Source organism: Xiphophorus maculatus, chromosome 8 (assembly GCF_002775205.1).
Source record: "Xiphophorus maculatus strain JP 163 A chromosome 8, X_maculatus-5.0-male, whole genome shotgun sequence".
Lineage (NCBI taxonomy): Eukaryota > Metazoa > Chordata > Actinopteri > Cyprinodontiformes > Poeciliidae > Xiphophorus > Xiphophorus maculatus.
In genome coordinates this window covers 15692761-15708478 of record NC_036450.1, presented here as the reverse complement: position 1 = coordinate 15708478, position 15718 = coordinate 15692761, and the positions used below count along the sequence as shown (strand labels likewise).

General features: G+C 34.8%; 1 protein-coding gene across 7 annotated transcripts in view; it reads right to left on the bottom strand.

Moving 5' to 3' along the window:
• Positions 1-15718, bottom strand: part of znf618 (zinc finger protein 618) — a 43859-nt gene that overhangs the window by 12243 nt on the left and 15898 nt on the right. For 6 of the 7 annotated variants that reach the window (XM_023338362.1, XM_023338368.1, XM_023338365.1 and 3 more), the window contains 7 exons: positions 12532-12609; positions 9966-10010; positions 4352-4441; positions 3693-3773; positions 1629-1718; positions 1034-1138; positions 887-907 (listed from right to left, as the gene is read on the bottom strand). In XM_023338362.1, coding sequence (XP_023194130.1) covers positions 887-907; positions 1034-1138; positions 1629-1718; positions 3693-3773; positions 4352-4441; positions 9966-10010; positions 12532-12609 — 510 coding nt within the window. The remainder of the gene's footprint in view (positions 1-886; positions 908-1033; positions 1139-1628; positions 1719-3692; positions 3774-4351; positions 4442-9965; positions 10011-12531; positions 12610-15718) is intronic. The other variant, XM_023338366.1, reaches the window with a different exon arrangement.

The following is a 15718-nucleotide window of genomic DNA, read 5'->3' as shown; positions in this document are numbered from 1 at the left end:
GAATTTGTCAATTTTTGCTAATCTAAAAATAATGATTGTTGACTTTTTTATTTTGCATATTTTTTATCTTTTGTGTTAGAATTCCTTTGCTTATTTTAGTTGCACAAATGGAGCATTTGCAGTCTATTTTTTACAAAACCATTTTACAAGAGCTAAGCAACTTAGATTTTTCTGCATTTAAAGTGAAATCCAGCAAAAGTGGTTTAAAACCCCACGACGATATAATGCAAATAAGGATGCCCCGATATCAAGTATTATACCAGGGTTCTAGTATTTTTAATGAAAGGTATCAAAGTCCACAACTAACTTAATCCTCTGTACTTATTATTGGTGTAATATGTATAATTGTGCTACACATAAATCAAATCTAAAATACCGGTAAATAAAAATCATAGTCAAATCTGTATTACAGTCCCTCCACACGTCTTTCTGATATTGTGGGAGGAGTCTTTGTCTTGCAAAGTTGTTGGTTCAATTCAAGCTTCACCCTGGCAAGACACTTACCCCCAAATTGCCAAATCAGTGTATGAATGTGTGTTTGTTTTTGAGGTTCTAGTTAAAGCACTTTCATTGTGACTAGAAAAGTGAAACATAAATTCTAACAAATCTATGCATTATAACAAATCTTTACACTAATAATGATTATGAAAAGGAAATGGAGGCTAAAATGTATAATGAAAAAAAATCATAACCCATACAACCACCATACAACTCAATATATTAGCAAGTTTTTTTTTCTTCCTGCAAAACCATTTCCCTGTTATGGTAAGGATGAGCCTGAATGGGCTCAAAATGAAATTAAATTAAGTTTTGTTATTATACTGTTAGTTTTATAATATCTGAATGCTCTCTCTTATGTGTAGCATCAAAATAAAATGAAACTTACTGCTCAGTGCTTTGCTCAGACCTGTAATTCGGAAGGAAACAGACAAAATTCATTGTGAGTTTGACTGAAGTTTTGTTCAGAAGGGTATTATTCAGCCAACTTCACATAGCAATAAACAAAAATGTCACAAAATAAGGCCATACTTACTTTTTATCTTACTAGCTTGGCTGTGGCTAAATTTACTCATGTCCAGGGTACCACATTCTTGTACACGTGAAGTCTTCAAATCAAATGACCCTACAACAAAAGTATCTGGGAGTCATATACACACCAATGTAAGACTTAGTGATACATGTCCATAGAGCATCTTTTAGTAAAGCAATCCAACTGCAAGCTCATGTAATATATTATATAAGAAAGATTGTAACTATTTAGTGAGACAATTCCTTCAACAAAGGTAGTTTGTGACATTTTTTTTATCTGGAACTTAATTAATTAATGCTTTATGATTAAAGTCAAAACATGGCAGTCTTCAAGCCACCATTAAATCCAAGGAGGCTCAAATAAACTAATCATACTGTTCTTATTTGGTTTCATTTTCTCATTTTTCCTTGGTAATTGAACATGTCAACATCATCTTTTTTTTACTTGTATTGAAGGAAAAAAACTATTACGGTACATTTATAGGAATATTCTACAAAAGCTACAATGTAAAAATATTTTTCCACCATTCCTCTAATTTGCTGTAAATGAAATTTTAGTTGCATGAAGTTGTTTGGCTTGGTGCTGTAATCAGACTCACCCAATGGTGTATGAAGAGCAACATGCTCCTGGTATGGGTTAAAGTATTTGTACTGCTTCCCACAAAACTCACAAACATAGCTCCCAGTTTCTGGAGATGAAAATAAACACAATTAACCTGTTAATTACTCCAATAAATACAGAAACAGTCACGTTTGCCATCAGGAAATAAGAGGCTAAAATAACACTGGTGATTATGTTTGCAGAGCAGACTTTGTGTTAAGCAGCGTCTGTCCCCACATACAGGTGCATTTAATTTAATGAAGATATCACTGAAAAGTTACCTTTTCAATATATTTTTGATTTATTTCAATAATTCAATTCAAAAAGTGAAACTCATTTTAAATAGATTTATGACACACAGGGATACAATATGGGAAATGATTTGTTTAAAGTTGATGATTAAGGCTTAAACCTAATGAAAACAATGAATTTAATTTCTCCCAAAAATGTTATATTATATAAGACTAATAAAAATGTTTTAAACTCTGTCACTGCCAAATGCTTGCATTTGTAAGGACACCGGTGTCAGTCAAGAAGCTAAAACAAAATTTCCATCTGATGGCTTTTATCAGAGAAAATTATTTTTTTTAATTCAGTTGGAAATCAAGGTCCTAGGAGTCTAGACTAAACATGGAGATGCACAGAATTTAAATAGTCTGAGGTCCACTTTGAAATTCCCTAAATCAGTGATGATTTGGGGAGCACTGTAGTCTACTTGTGTTAGTCCACAGTAATTTATCAAATCACCAGTCACCAAACTGTAAATGTTGGATTTGCAGCACTTTCCACCAGCCCATTTTACAAAACTATTAATACCTTTTTTTAGGGAAGAATCTTGTGTACTGTCAAGAGGAAGATGAGAGACAGAGTCAGCAATGTAGAGCAAATGAAGGCCGCTATAACTCAATCTGGGCTTCCTTAACACCGCAGCGGAGCTACAGGATGATCACATCCAAGCCATGCCACACTAATGTAGTAAATCATGCAAAAGAGGGTTGGAACAAGACCAATAACAGGACCTGTACTGTACTAGGCAGTGCATGGACATGGTTTTTTTTTATGTTAAAATTTTTCTTAAAAAATATATTTGTTAATCTTCTGTAACATTTCTCTTTTCTCAGAATTTTTTTTTTTAGGAGACCTATATATAATCACCAAAATTAACAGACACTTGAAATACATCCTTATGTGTATAAAGAATTTATTTAAAAAACAGCTTCACTTTTTGAATTAATAAGATTAAAGTCATGCATACAGGCTCAAATATATACATACATCCCTAAAAATACTGGAATAAATGTAACGCTGCTGAGGATCAACCATGTGCTTTTTGTAAACAGCAACAAGATCCAGGTATGGATTTGGTTGGATATTTGAACAATCATTTTGTTCTCTTATTAAAGCCTATTTTGGGAATAACACATTTGGGAATAACCTAATAAAGAGAATGGAAAGCTACATTTAACCTAAAATGAGAATTTGTTGTTTCATCATGCTTCAGTAAATCCATGTTCTAAAAGTCTTCTGTGGAAATACTCATCCTCAGCTAGTATGTAGGAGTTTAATAGTGCACCAGTTGTTGACTAGATAGGACATGCTAGCAGGGTAAGCCTGGCAAGCACTACAAATAAAATTCATCTTATTGTTGATTCTTCAGTATGTTAAACTCTCTATGCACATTTTACTTGTCCAGTCAACAAGAAAAGATTTTACAACATCTCTTTACACATTAAATGAGTCAATCGTCCAATTTAACTTGGGACCATGCTGGCTTAAACGGAGTGCAGACATGTAGCACCTGACAATTCAAATTAAATCAACTAAAAAGAACGTTTGACACAGAAATTATCTGTAATTCACTTAATAAGTTAGAAACAATAGATAACGGTAATCAAAAAACTTAGGTAGGATAGTTTCTGATGTCTTACATTGATTGGAAAACATGTTTGGGTTTGTAGTGTGCGATTTCTTATGGAACTTTTTAAAACGTAACAAAAAGAAAAGCAATTTTAAGAACCATAATAGCCTATGTTTAAACAAACTAAGAGTACTTCAGTCTTACTTGGTCCAATTTTCTGATAGGGTTCAATAGGCTCCTCCTCTTTAAGGCCATCAACAGGTAGAACCACCTGTTCATAGGGATCTGAGAGAGATGGAAACATAAGCACTTAACATGCTGATAGTATTCTTAAGTAATAGAAAAAGCAACTTGTTACAGCAGATTATGTTTAAATCTGCTCTTAACTAATGCTTCGCGACATTAGCTAAGAACCATTATTTACTTAGCAGCATAATAACAAAAATCTTATCAATGCTAATAAATGATTTACAGAATGCAACAATAGTGTGATAGTGATAGTGTGATGCCTCTATTATTATTTTTTTTTTTTACTGATGCAACAATGTACCTTTTGTCTATAATTTTTTAAACTCCTCAGTACACTCTGAAAAACCCAGGCATTGTGAATAAACAGTAACATTCTTGATAAAAGTTTACAAGAGATTTAAAAACTAACATTTGAGGAAAATATAAACTAAGGCCTACTGTATAGCACAATGCACAATGAGAGAGTTGCAAACATAACTGAGCTTAACTACTGGTTTCATTCTCATTAATGAAACCATTAATTTCATTAACAATCATTCTTCGAATATGACTGTCTTTTTTTTTATTATTTTTTTAAAATTATTTTTTATGTAATTTCTAAAACTTGAGGTTACCATCCACTGCGTGCAGGTCACGGTGCTCCTGGAAACAACTGTAGTATTTATACTTCTTGCCACAGATGTCACAAGAGTAACGGAAGCTACCTGCAAATGAACAGAAGAGAAGCAAAGTTTATATTTTCCAACTGAAGTTCAGCTAGACAAAGGATTTCAATTGCTGTAATATTTACATTTAAGAGACAAAAAACAATTAAGAATGAATTATGGGTCAATAATCACCAGCTGGCAGCAACAAATATGTTTCTGCATTTTAAATATAAGAAAACAGGAATGTTACATGCAAAGAAGGTGCAATGCATACACAGGAGTTTCTACATAAAAACCCCAGCGTACTATAAGCCTGGCGGGCCACCAGGCTTTACTTGGTCCCTCACCAGGTTAAGCATCGTCTTAAATAGTTGTTTTTTTATACACCAGTAACAGGGACAGTAAAGATGGATTAAGTGAGGGTTATACTTGACGCATTGGTCTCTCTTCACCAGTGGTACACAAATCAGTCTTAGACAGAACCATAAAAAATGATTTAGGTTCTGCTTTCAGTCTTTCTTCAGTGGAGAAAGATGCATGCATCACAGAGATTAAATTAAATCACACAAAGAGGAATCTGATGATAAAATGAAAACTCAATGACATGGCTGGCAAATTTTTGTAAAAAACATTGAAAAAAAAGCACCATGACGTGCCTTTATCCTACAAGAGTGATCTGCAAACTGCTTTATAAGAAAGGCAGAACCTGACTGATGTAGAATGTTGTTTGTTAAAGTTAAAATCAATAAGCTTCAAAGACTTTACGATGTCATAAAAGTCAGCTTAAAATAGATATACTTAGATGCAAGCAAACCCATATTTCAATAACGGTGATATTTTAATATATAAATGCTGTATTAAGTGCAAACAAAACATGAAAAAGAAAATGTTCAAATATCTGCAATGTGTTTGCCGATCCAAGAGAAACCGATGCAAATAGAAAAGCACAACGCAACAAGATAAAATCTAATCCTAACTTCATCTCGGGCTGCACAGTGGCGCAGTTGGTAGCATTGTTGCCTTGCAGCAAGAAGGTCTGCATGGAGTTTGCATGTTCTCCCTGTGCATGCGTGGGTTCTCTCTGGGTACTCCGGCTTCCTCCCACAGCGAAAAAACATGACTGCTAGGTTAATTGGTCTCTATATTCTCCCTAGGTGTGAGTGTGTGTGTGCATGGTTGTTTGTCTGTCTGACTTGCCCTGCGACAGACTAGTGACCTGTCCAGGGTGACCCCGCCTCTCGCCCGGAACGTTAGCTGGAGATAATCACCAGCACCTCCCGACCCCACTAGGGACAAGGGTGTTAGAAAATGGATGGATGGACTTCATCTCTTCAACAGAGGAAGGTTTATGCTTCTCTCGATAATTAAATATCAGACTTATGTTTCCCCTGGAGACAGGTCCACCAACATTTATGTGGCTTATATCAATTTGACAATTAGACAACAAACTACATTTTCTTCCATAATTTCTATACTGGGAGTATTAATGACAAATTTCAGATTTTATCTGAGTTTTGACTAACTGTTTCCGATTTAACCGATTAATTTTTTTTAACAAGAACCATTCTCTTCATCAGATCTTCTGTAAATCAAATGTAGCAAAACATTAACAGCACAGTTTTAAAGCAAAATCCAAAATAATCTAATCATACTACATTTTAGCAATGTAGCAGCCTACTTCCCTTTTTAGATTTCAACCATCCAAAACTCAGAGATTTGTGCTTTCTTGTGATTCAGCAACCCCAACCACTCATGTACAAACATGATACATTGGTATCTCCCTTTGTTCTGCACCCACTCAAACACAGAATCAATACATCATCACAAGAAACGGCAGCTAATTTGATCAAGTGGAGTTTGTAGCTGATGATTTGTTCCAGTCCCTTCGGTAAATAGCAGAATAAACAATGAACGCCACAGCTGACAAGAATGCTAATGTGAATGTAAGAACTGTTCTGCTATTTTGTAATTCAAATACCACAAATGTAAACTATTCAGTTTGTAAAATGTTCAGTTGGCTGGCAAAAAAGCCTCCATCCTCCTGTATAATTAATGCAAAATATTTTCTATTACATTTCACAAGATCCTAAAATATTATCCATCCTGAATTGCAGCCAGCCCATAAAAGTCTTTATGAAGCACATACCCTAAAATAAAAGGCTGAGAATAAGTCCATTATTCAACTTGTCAGAAGGCTTTAAGTCAAGGTTATTGTATTCAACGGGTTACTTAAAAATGAGTAAGGGGGAATAATTTTAAATAGACTTTTCAGCAATTGACATGCAGAGATAAAATCCCCTTGATATAAATGGATTAAGGTTGTGCTACGCTGTCTTCTGGCTGTCAAAACAATGGGGACATTATTTTATGTCTGTTTCTTTAGTATTTAATTAGCTGATTGATTTATAATAACCTGACTTTTGAAATTTCTCCAAAGAAAATAATTTTGTGCCACCATAGCAACGCCAAGCAGGTAGTGATCTATAATTTTAACAGCTAGCACCTGAAATTGGATATTATTGACGAAAACGATCAAGGTTTGCATTAAATATCACGTTTCAAAGGAATTATTAAAGAACTGATCAATAGAGAATTGTAGCCTGTGTCTAAAATGAAGTACGGTCTGCAAACCTCTGTGTGAGTGCAAAGCAACAGAAGCTGAAAAACGGCACTATGATCAAACAATTCCAAACTGACTATTCACTGACATTGTAAAATGCTTTTTTTTTCTCCAAAAAAAACAAACATAACTTCGTTCTGATTTGTCAAAAACTGCTTTTAGATATTTTACAAAAAAAAGACTGTCAATGACTGTGAATATATACTTTCCACAATCTGGTATGAACAAACAAATCTGAAGTCCTGTTACCTATTCATATGAGTTTCAGCTTGAGGACAGTTTTATAGACAAAATCATAGTGATTTGTTTCTTAAGTTATTTTCTATAAAGGAGTGGAATAATTTACTTTCATGATATTCGTGTTTGCACATTAACATACAGACATTTGCATAGTCATCTTGAAAGTACACTTTCTATCTAAATATTTTAGCTTTTACCTGGTTGTGAAATGATTTTACAATCTATTACATACACAATAGGTAAAACAATAGAGTTTGTAAAGGGACGCACAATCACTTTACTCTTACAATAGTGGTGAAATAATTTGCAGCCAATGCTGATTTCACATGCTTTTATTTTACAAAATCATAGTAATTTACAGACATGCAAGAGTGGACAGTTAGCAGCTGCAGTATAGATCAAAGCTTGTAAAGACTTTGTGAAGCCTTATGTCAGTCACAATGAAATTTACAACTGAGGCTGAGACAGGAACATAAATAATTAGATGATTAGATGATCAGGTTCAAAAAACAAAAGGCAATTAGTTTTAAAGTATTACCGGATGTACTGAGTTATTATTTCATTTGCTCTGCTTCTTAAACTGCTTTAGACAGTATTATTCAAATTGGTATTTGTTTCTTGATAAGTACAGTTATAACACCTCACCCACTCATTTATACACTTATCCCAATGTCAGAAAAGACACTGTTTTGTCTCCTTAATAAAACTGGGCCCAGATGTTTCACTAGTCTGATCAATGAAAGAGATTTTTTCCCCTCATTTTTTTGCTTGACTTATCAATCTGTCATTAATTACCCTCACAGAGTTTCTCTGGACAGCCATTGAGGCAGGTCACAGGTTTACCTTTTTTTCTACAGATATCCCTGTAAATAAAATCCATAATATGCTGAAGTGTAAAGTAGGGCTGAAACAATTCCTTGAATGATTCGAGTACCTCGATTATTAAAATTCCTCGAGGAAAACGTAACTGCCTCGAAGCTTCGCTAATTTATGTTTTATTATTTAGTGCACCGTGTTCCAGCCGGGACTCTCACTTCCGCCTCTGAGTTGTTGACAAATGCTAAGTGTTAGCGGCATAATGTCCAATTTTCAAGTTCGACCATGGGGATTTTATTGATCCATGATAATTTGTTGTTTTCGGGGGACCAATAAGAATCCTTAAAATGACTGGCTCGACGCCTGGAGTACGGCAGACTTTCTCCTGCGGGAGCTGCTGGTGCAAAGCGAACGGCGGGAAGAGCTAGCGTTGCAGGACTATTTATACAGGTAAGCGGATAGACTGAACAAGGCGGGCTGTTGAGTAGTTGATGCTTATAGTGTAAGTGTAGCTTTACGTACAAACAGCACAATAAATTTCATGTCACCCGGTCTCAACAAACGGGAGGCGGAAATCATCGTGGCGGTACATGGCTGGTAGGCGAGTTTCTGAGTGTGACGAACGAAGGTGTCAAATCCCGTTGCTAACATAAACACAAAAGCTGGGCAAGGTACACCTGTCAAGTCTGCTGTTTTGGCAGGGAAACTACTGTTTTTACTACAGTTTTTTTTTGCCCCACTTTCCCGCAATTATTATTTTTTTTACCATTTTTTTTAATATAACCCGTATTGCTCTCCCCATGGGTCTTACGTTCCTACCGTGGTCTACCGGCTTATGTCTCCCCCCCACATTACGTTCGTTCGTTCATCTGTCTCCCCCGGACTTACCGTCTGCCCCTGGTCTATTTCCTCCCTCAAATCCCCCATCTTACATTCGAAGATTAATGCATAAACTAAAAGCTGGACTATAAACATTTTTTATAAATGTATTTGTGAGTTTGCCTCTTTACTATTAACTTGAATATAATTTCAGATTTTTGTATACATTTTCTTCAGGTTAACTTAGAAAGTGAGCTATTATTGTTATAGGTTAGTTTTCTAAACTACAAAAAAGTAACTGTTAGGGATGCTCAAACATGAAAAATTGGACTGATGTTGATATCCGATGGTAACACTGGTGTTATGCTAGATTTATCAATATTTTATTTTATCAATTCTTTTTATCAGATTACTTGATTAATCATAAAAATAATCGATAGATTACGCGATTACTAAAATATTCATTTACAACAGCCCTAGTTTAAAGTATAAAGACTCATCACAACCAAAATTGCTTTACAGTATGTTCTGTCCTCCTAAGAATTTAATCTCAAAGTTGTTTTTTTCCCCGTCCAGTCTCAGTGGCCTAAATATTAAACAGCATTGTAGCATTCAGCTTGTCCTCCTCATACACCATCTAGACGTTCTCATTCTAGCTCCATTAACTGCTCTTTACTTTGTTTTCTTTCACTATGCAATGTACATGTACTGAAGTCTGTAGGTTGCATATTCACATAAAAAGCACAGTGAGCATGTGTAGGTAGATGTATAAATAACTCGCAAGTACTACTCTGAGGCACAAGTATTTTTAGTCCTAATCAAACTTTAAAAGTGACGTTAGGGCGCCAGGTAAAAACTGGTCCTATATGACTGGTATTCATCATCTTGGACTTAACCTTTTCTCAGTAACCCATTTTTAAATTGCACACTGTAAAAGATTACCTCAATTACTTGCATTTTGTTTCCACAATCTTCCCATTGTGTGTGCAATTATCTACATTCGTGTATCTGTTTTAAAAACTACATCAAATCTGCTGTCATGCAAACAAAGTTTGTTTAATGGATAATTGGCAACGGTGTACTTACTATTGGGTGTCTGAGGCAGACCATCTCCAACCATGCTCTCTGATTCTATAATGAAAAAAAAATAGGTTTGGACTTGCTTGAATAGAGTAATGCCAACATGTACTTAAAGATCCAGCTCTGTTTGCACCAAATTATTAGAAGACAATAAAGCATATGAGCAAACTGTGGCAAAAATTACTATTATTTTGTTCCTCTGTATCTTTTTTGTTCACACTGACCAAACAAAGTCGGTGTACTGTAATCTGAGTGTGTGCTTTAAAAAAGCATGTTGGCAATTTGGAATCAGAGGCTTGACAACAACAACAAAAAGAAAGACACCTACAGCAACAGGCAACTTCTTGCTATGTGGAAATATAGAAGTCTATTGATTTTCTTATCCGGGCTTATAATACCCCCCTGTTGCCTTGTATTTTATACTCCTTTGTGTTTTAGCCAAAAAGAAGGCTTCTCATACCAGAACATGCATGCAATCCTTTAAGTCCAAGCAAAGTTGAAGCTTTTTCTCCTTTGAATATTGTATTATTTTCTTTTTAACGGGCCCATGTGAAATGTGATATGAATCTGAACTAACTTGCTTTTCCTTACAGGGTGTCAATGTTTAAAGGTGCTGCCTTTTAGTTTTGGTTGGAGTTGATGCAAATCATAATAACTTCCTGTGGTGGCATTTTACCCTGTGAATTGCAATATATTGCATTGTTTCAGAATAACATAGGTCCTATACTGACCTCTGAGCACACCAGACCTGTCATTCACTGAAATCATTATGACACAAAAGACAAAACAAAGGAGAGCTCGAAATGCTGAGCAGTTGAAATCCTTTGACAACCAAGAACAGAGAAACATTTACAAAACTGTAACAACTGACTTCAAAAGCTCCCAAATATATGTGTTGTTGTGAAACTAGAGGAGATACAACACAGATGTAAAGAATAAATACAGATAAAATAATAAATAATGCATCCTCCATAACTGGCTGGAGGATGTCCAGCCAGTTATTTTAGCAGCAAATTCAATTTAATTTGAAAATAAAAGGCAGATGACAAAGCTTCATCCTGCAAAGTTGACCTTTTGACTGTTGAATGAAAATGCTGGAACCTGACTGATACAGAATATTGTTTCTGATAATCAGTGATTAACGTGTTTGTATTTAATCCTGACTTGACCTCATCAGTTAGTATTAATCCACGTCTATACAAATGGAAAATATGACAGAATTCACACATACTGTATCTGCAAGTGTTGAAAGGTACAAGTTTCTGAAGTATTTAGGCAGGAGATTAATTTTCCTTCCCATACAGACACAAAACAAAATGTCAGCCATGGTGAAAAAGCTCTCTGAAACTTGTTCCAAAAAAATGTAAAACTCAGGTCAGTGCAAATAACACAAGATTAACACAGATTGACTGATAGTGATATACTTCATTGGTGAAGTCTGTGACAGATGGAAGAAAAACAAATGAAGACAAATCATTTTTGTTATGCAAATGTGCACAAAGTTTTGCTGTTTGTAAGTCTAGTGTTTCAAGAAAAATTTTCAGCTGTTGATAGGTTAGATCAACTCTAAAGCTTTAAACATAAAGACTTGTTTTTTTAATGAAAAATATGAGAGGTTTTTTGTTCTGTTTTTTATTGTTTGTTTTTAAAATTAGGGTGGAATTGCTGTGATGGTGCAGGGGTCAAGCACAACCCACATATGGGGGCCTCAGTTTTCGACACGGCTGTCGCAGGCTCGACTCCAGGCCTGGAGACCTTTGCCGCATGTCTTTCTCTTTCTCTCATTACCCACTTTACTGTCAATTCACTATCAAATAAATGCCACTAGTGCTAATAAAACCTTAAAAAATACAAACAAAAAATGAGGGCGATATTAGTTATTACCTTAAAAAACAATCACTAATTTGTTGATCCACAAAATGTTGTGATATTTGTGAACGTTTAATAACATTAATCTTGGAATTATCTGGCTATTGATTTGGTGAATTATTTTTCATTCACTCTACAATTACACAGTTTATGGGTTAATAAATATGGTTAGAATGAAAAAGATGGAATTCAGAGAAATAATAATAGAAAAAGTGTAATTTCGTAGAATAAAAAGAGGAATTTGCAAATTAATAAAACAGATTTTAGGGGCCCTTTCTTTTACCGGTGTCATTAAGATGCAGCCACCACTTTGTAAATCCCATGTGCAAATCGAGCAACAATTCCATCTCAATACACTTTCTAAAAAGAATAAAAATATCTATTCAATCCAATCCAATAATAAGATTCCAAGTCAGTTACATACAGTTAAAATTAATCCAAATTGAAGAACAGACTTGCAGCATTAACTCTTCCTGGAAGATTGTACAATTGACAACAAAACTGGCAAAAAATATTAGTAACATGAGGAGCATGAAAGTATTCAATAACCTTTCAAGGAAGTCTTTTGCACACACTGATATTACAAAAACAAATGCAATTCAATATATTGTGCAGTCTTACTTCCAGTATTTCATTTACATTTTACAATACTAAACTCTAAGGAAAGAAGTTTATATAGAAAAAAAAAAATCAATTATCTTACCTCTGTGTGCTCTGACGTGTGTCTGAAAGCAGTTGTAGTACTTGTACTTCTTCCCACACACAGCACATACATACGAACCTGCATAGACATGTCCAAAATGAGTTTTAGTACCATTTCGTAAGTAGCAATTAATTTATTACAGCTATTACAAACTTGAACCACAAGGTTCAAGTTTGGATTAACTTCTGAAAGTTACTCAAGTGAAACTAGATTAATGTTGTTATAATGATATTAAGATCATATCTTGCACAATTTCAGTATGTAAATATGAGAACTGTTCTTTTGTTGGATAGCAAAAATTATAGCAATGTTGTGTACCCAGTAAAACTTGATGCCATACTAGTTGTTTTCCACCAAAGTAGTTCCAGTGGTAAATAAGATCATGACATGCGCCAAGGTATCAGCTGGTGCCCGAGATGATTTTCTGCTTGACCAGCTTGCACTTATGATCAGCTGTTATTAAATTCAAAGTCAAATTTTCTTCCGATCACTTAACACAAGATACCATACCGCTACCAGAAGTTGCTGACAACAACACTCTTCGGTGCAGCTGTTGCTGTGGGAAGAAAACTTAAAGTTGGCTATACTCTGTGTCAGTGAGGTGTTAAAGGAACAGGATTATGTAAAATCAACTTTTTTGAGTTTGTTATGCTATTCCCTCATCAAAAACATACCTGAGTGTTGCCTTGATTCTGTCATGCATGTTTGAGAAATACTTTAATCTCCTGCGGCAGCTGTCCAAAGTGCCGGGGTGGACTTAGGATTGCCTTCGAGGATGAAGCTCCTCAATGGAGCTGCAGTTTCCAAGCTTTAGAGCTTATGCATTACAGAGCACCCCTCCACCATGCTTTCCCCACTCAGCTCAACCAGACTAGCTCCTCTAGACAACTAGCAAACCCCTGGTGGAACTGCATGTCTGCTGAGCTCATTATACACTGATAAAAACATTGTTAAAAGGTTAATAGAGGAGTGATGTGATGACATCTTGAAGGCAGAGTTTCAGAAAGAGCAGCAGTTTTTAAAGAGAGTGTTATATCATGAGGTCAAGTCTTTTTAAGTCATATTTGACTCACAGCATTTTTATAACAACTAAGGGTAACATAGTTACTTGATTATGTTACCATTGATTATGTTTTACATCACTGTTATTTTAAATATTTGTTCCAGTTAATGTTTGATCACAGAATTGGTGCAATTGATTATAAAACATGGCGCCATGTTTCTGGAAAATACATAATACTGCCCCTTTAAAAAACTTCACAAGAAGCACTTATGGTGTGAGAGACTAATTAAAACAAAACTATGTTGTATGGATATGAGCTATATAGCTGATTCTTTAGGTTGCTAAAAATCAAGTGTTAAACTTTGACTGCCATTCTCACCCTTTAGTAGTTTTTTTCTTAATGTTTCAGGTACAAAAATATGCTTTCACAAAACATTAAGTCACATGTATCTTAGTGACATTTCATAAGTTAGCATAAGTTCCCAGAGCCAACTTATGCTATGAAGGGTAAATGTATTACAGATAAAATGATTTGCTTTCATTTTACTTTCCAGATCTCTTTCTTATGGATCATGTTGAGTTTAGATCTCAAAGTTAGGACAAGCGTCAACATTCCTTCAGAAATGCACACAACGACTGATATTAACAGTTACTAATACTAATTGCCCTAATCATTATAATTGCTGGTATAAGATGGAGAAGTTTAAAATGTCGACTCCAAATCATTTGTCTTTGTTTGAAATTAATCAAACTCCTCTTTAGACTGCTCTCTCACACATCTTGTGATTCCTAAGATAAATAATTAATGACCACTCATGACAAGAAGGCCAGAAAGAAGTATTTTAAATGCTGGAAGTACACTTTATAAAGATAAATTTGACTCAGCTAAATAACTGTTGGCAGGTCAAATTCTCTCATCAGTGCATCTTTAATGCTAGAGTAAGGGTTTATACAAAGTGTGGGTTCTGAACTGGTTCTGTAAAAAAAATCCTTGCTTAGATATTCACAACCAAACCACAGTGCAAAGAACCAGCACTGTTTTACATCACTGTGTTATTTTAAATATTTGTTCCAGTTAATGTTTGATCACAGAATTGGTGCAAGCAAACACTAGCATAGCTTTAGAATTGAGATTGCTTGGTAGAAAAACTTTAGCAAGGGGGAATGAAGGAAGGATATACTCAAACTGTAGCACTAATCATAAGAAGTCAGCTTCCATTTCCAAATCCTTATATACTTTTTATTGCCAAAAGTATTTGCCCGTCTGCCCTCACTCACATATTAACTTTAGTGATATCTCATTCGTAATATATATTAACATATGATGTCAGCCCATCCTTTGAAGCCATGAAAGCTTGAACATTTCGAGGAAGTGTTTGCTCAGGACTTAGGAGAACATTCATTTTAATATTTTTTTACCATTCTTCCAGAAGCACGTTGTGAGGGAAGACACTGATGTTGGATGTAAAAACCTGGGTAGCAGTGTCCACTCTTATTTATCCAAAATGTGTTTGCTCAGTTTGAGGTTAGGGCTCTGTGCAGCCACTTAAGTTCTTCTACTCCAAACTCACTCATCCATTTCTTTAAGAACATTAATTTGTGCACTAAACTCTTTGAGACTACATGAAGCTTGGAGGTGTGTACTGATTGACCTCTGTGCACTTCACAACTCATCTCCCGACTTTGGGCTATGATTTTATGTTACCTACAATTTTGTGGATTTGTTGCTTTCATTCACAATCACTTTCGCTTGATTGCAAAATACAAATATGAAACACTTGAATTTAGTAGTACTGTAAAATTTTGGACAAACTGTTTGTGTCAACATCTCTAATTAAATTCCTGTTTATTATTAAGCCTAGCCAGAAAGAACCAGTGCAGGCTGGTTTTTAAAAGCTGCTGATTCCAATTAATTTTTTATTTGCTCTAGTTTATCCAGAATAATGATTTATGTAAATGTTGTTGTGTTAGACTGTGTGCTTTAACCAAATTTACATAATGAATCAACCTTATATACAGCTGCACTTGTATACATGCATGAAGCTGACATGATTTTTGAATCATCTGAATGGTATCTCAATATCATAAAATAGTGAACATTAACATAATTTAAACTTAACAGATGTGTGAAAGAATGATGTGTAATACAAAATATCTTCTCCACCCCTAAAAGAAACTTGTAAA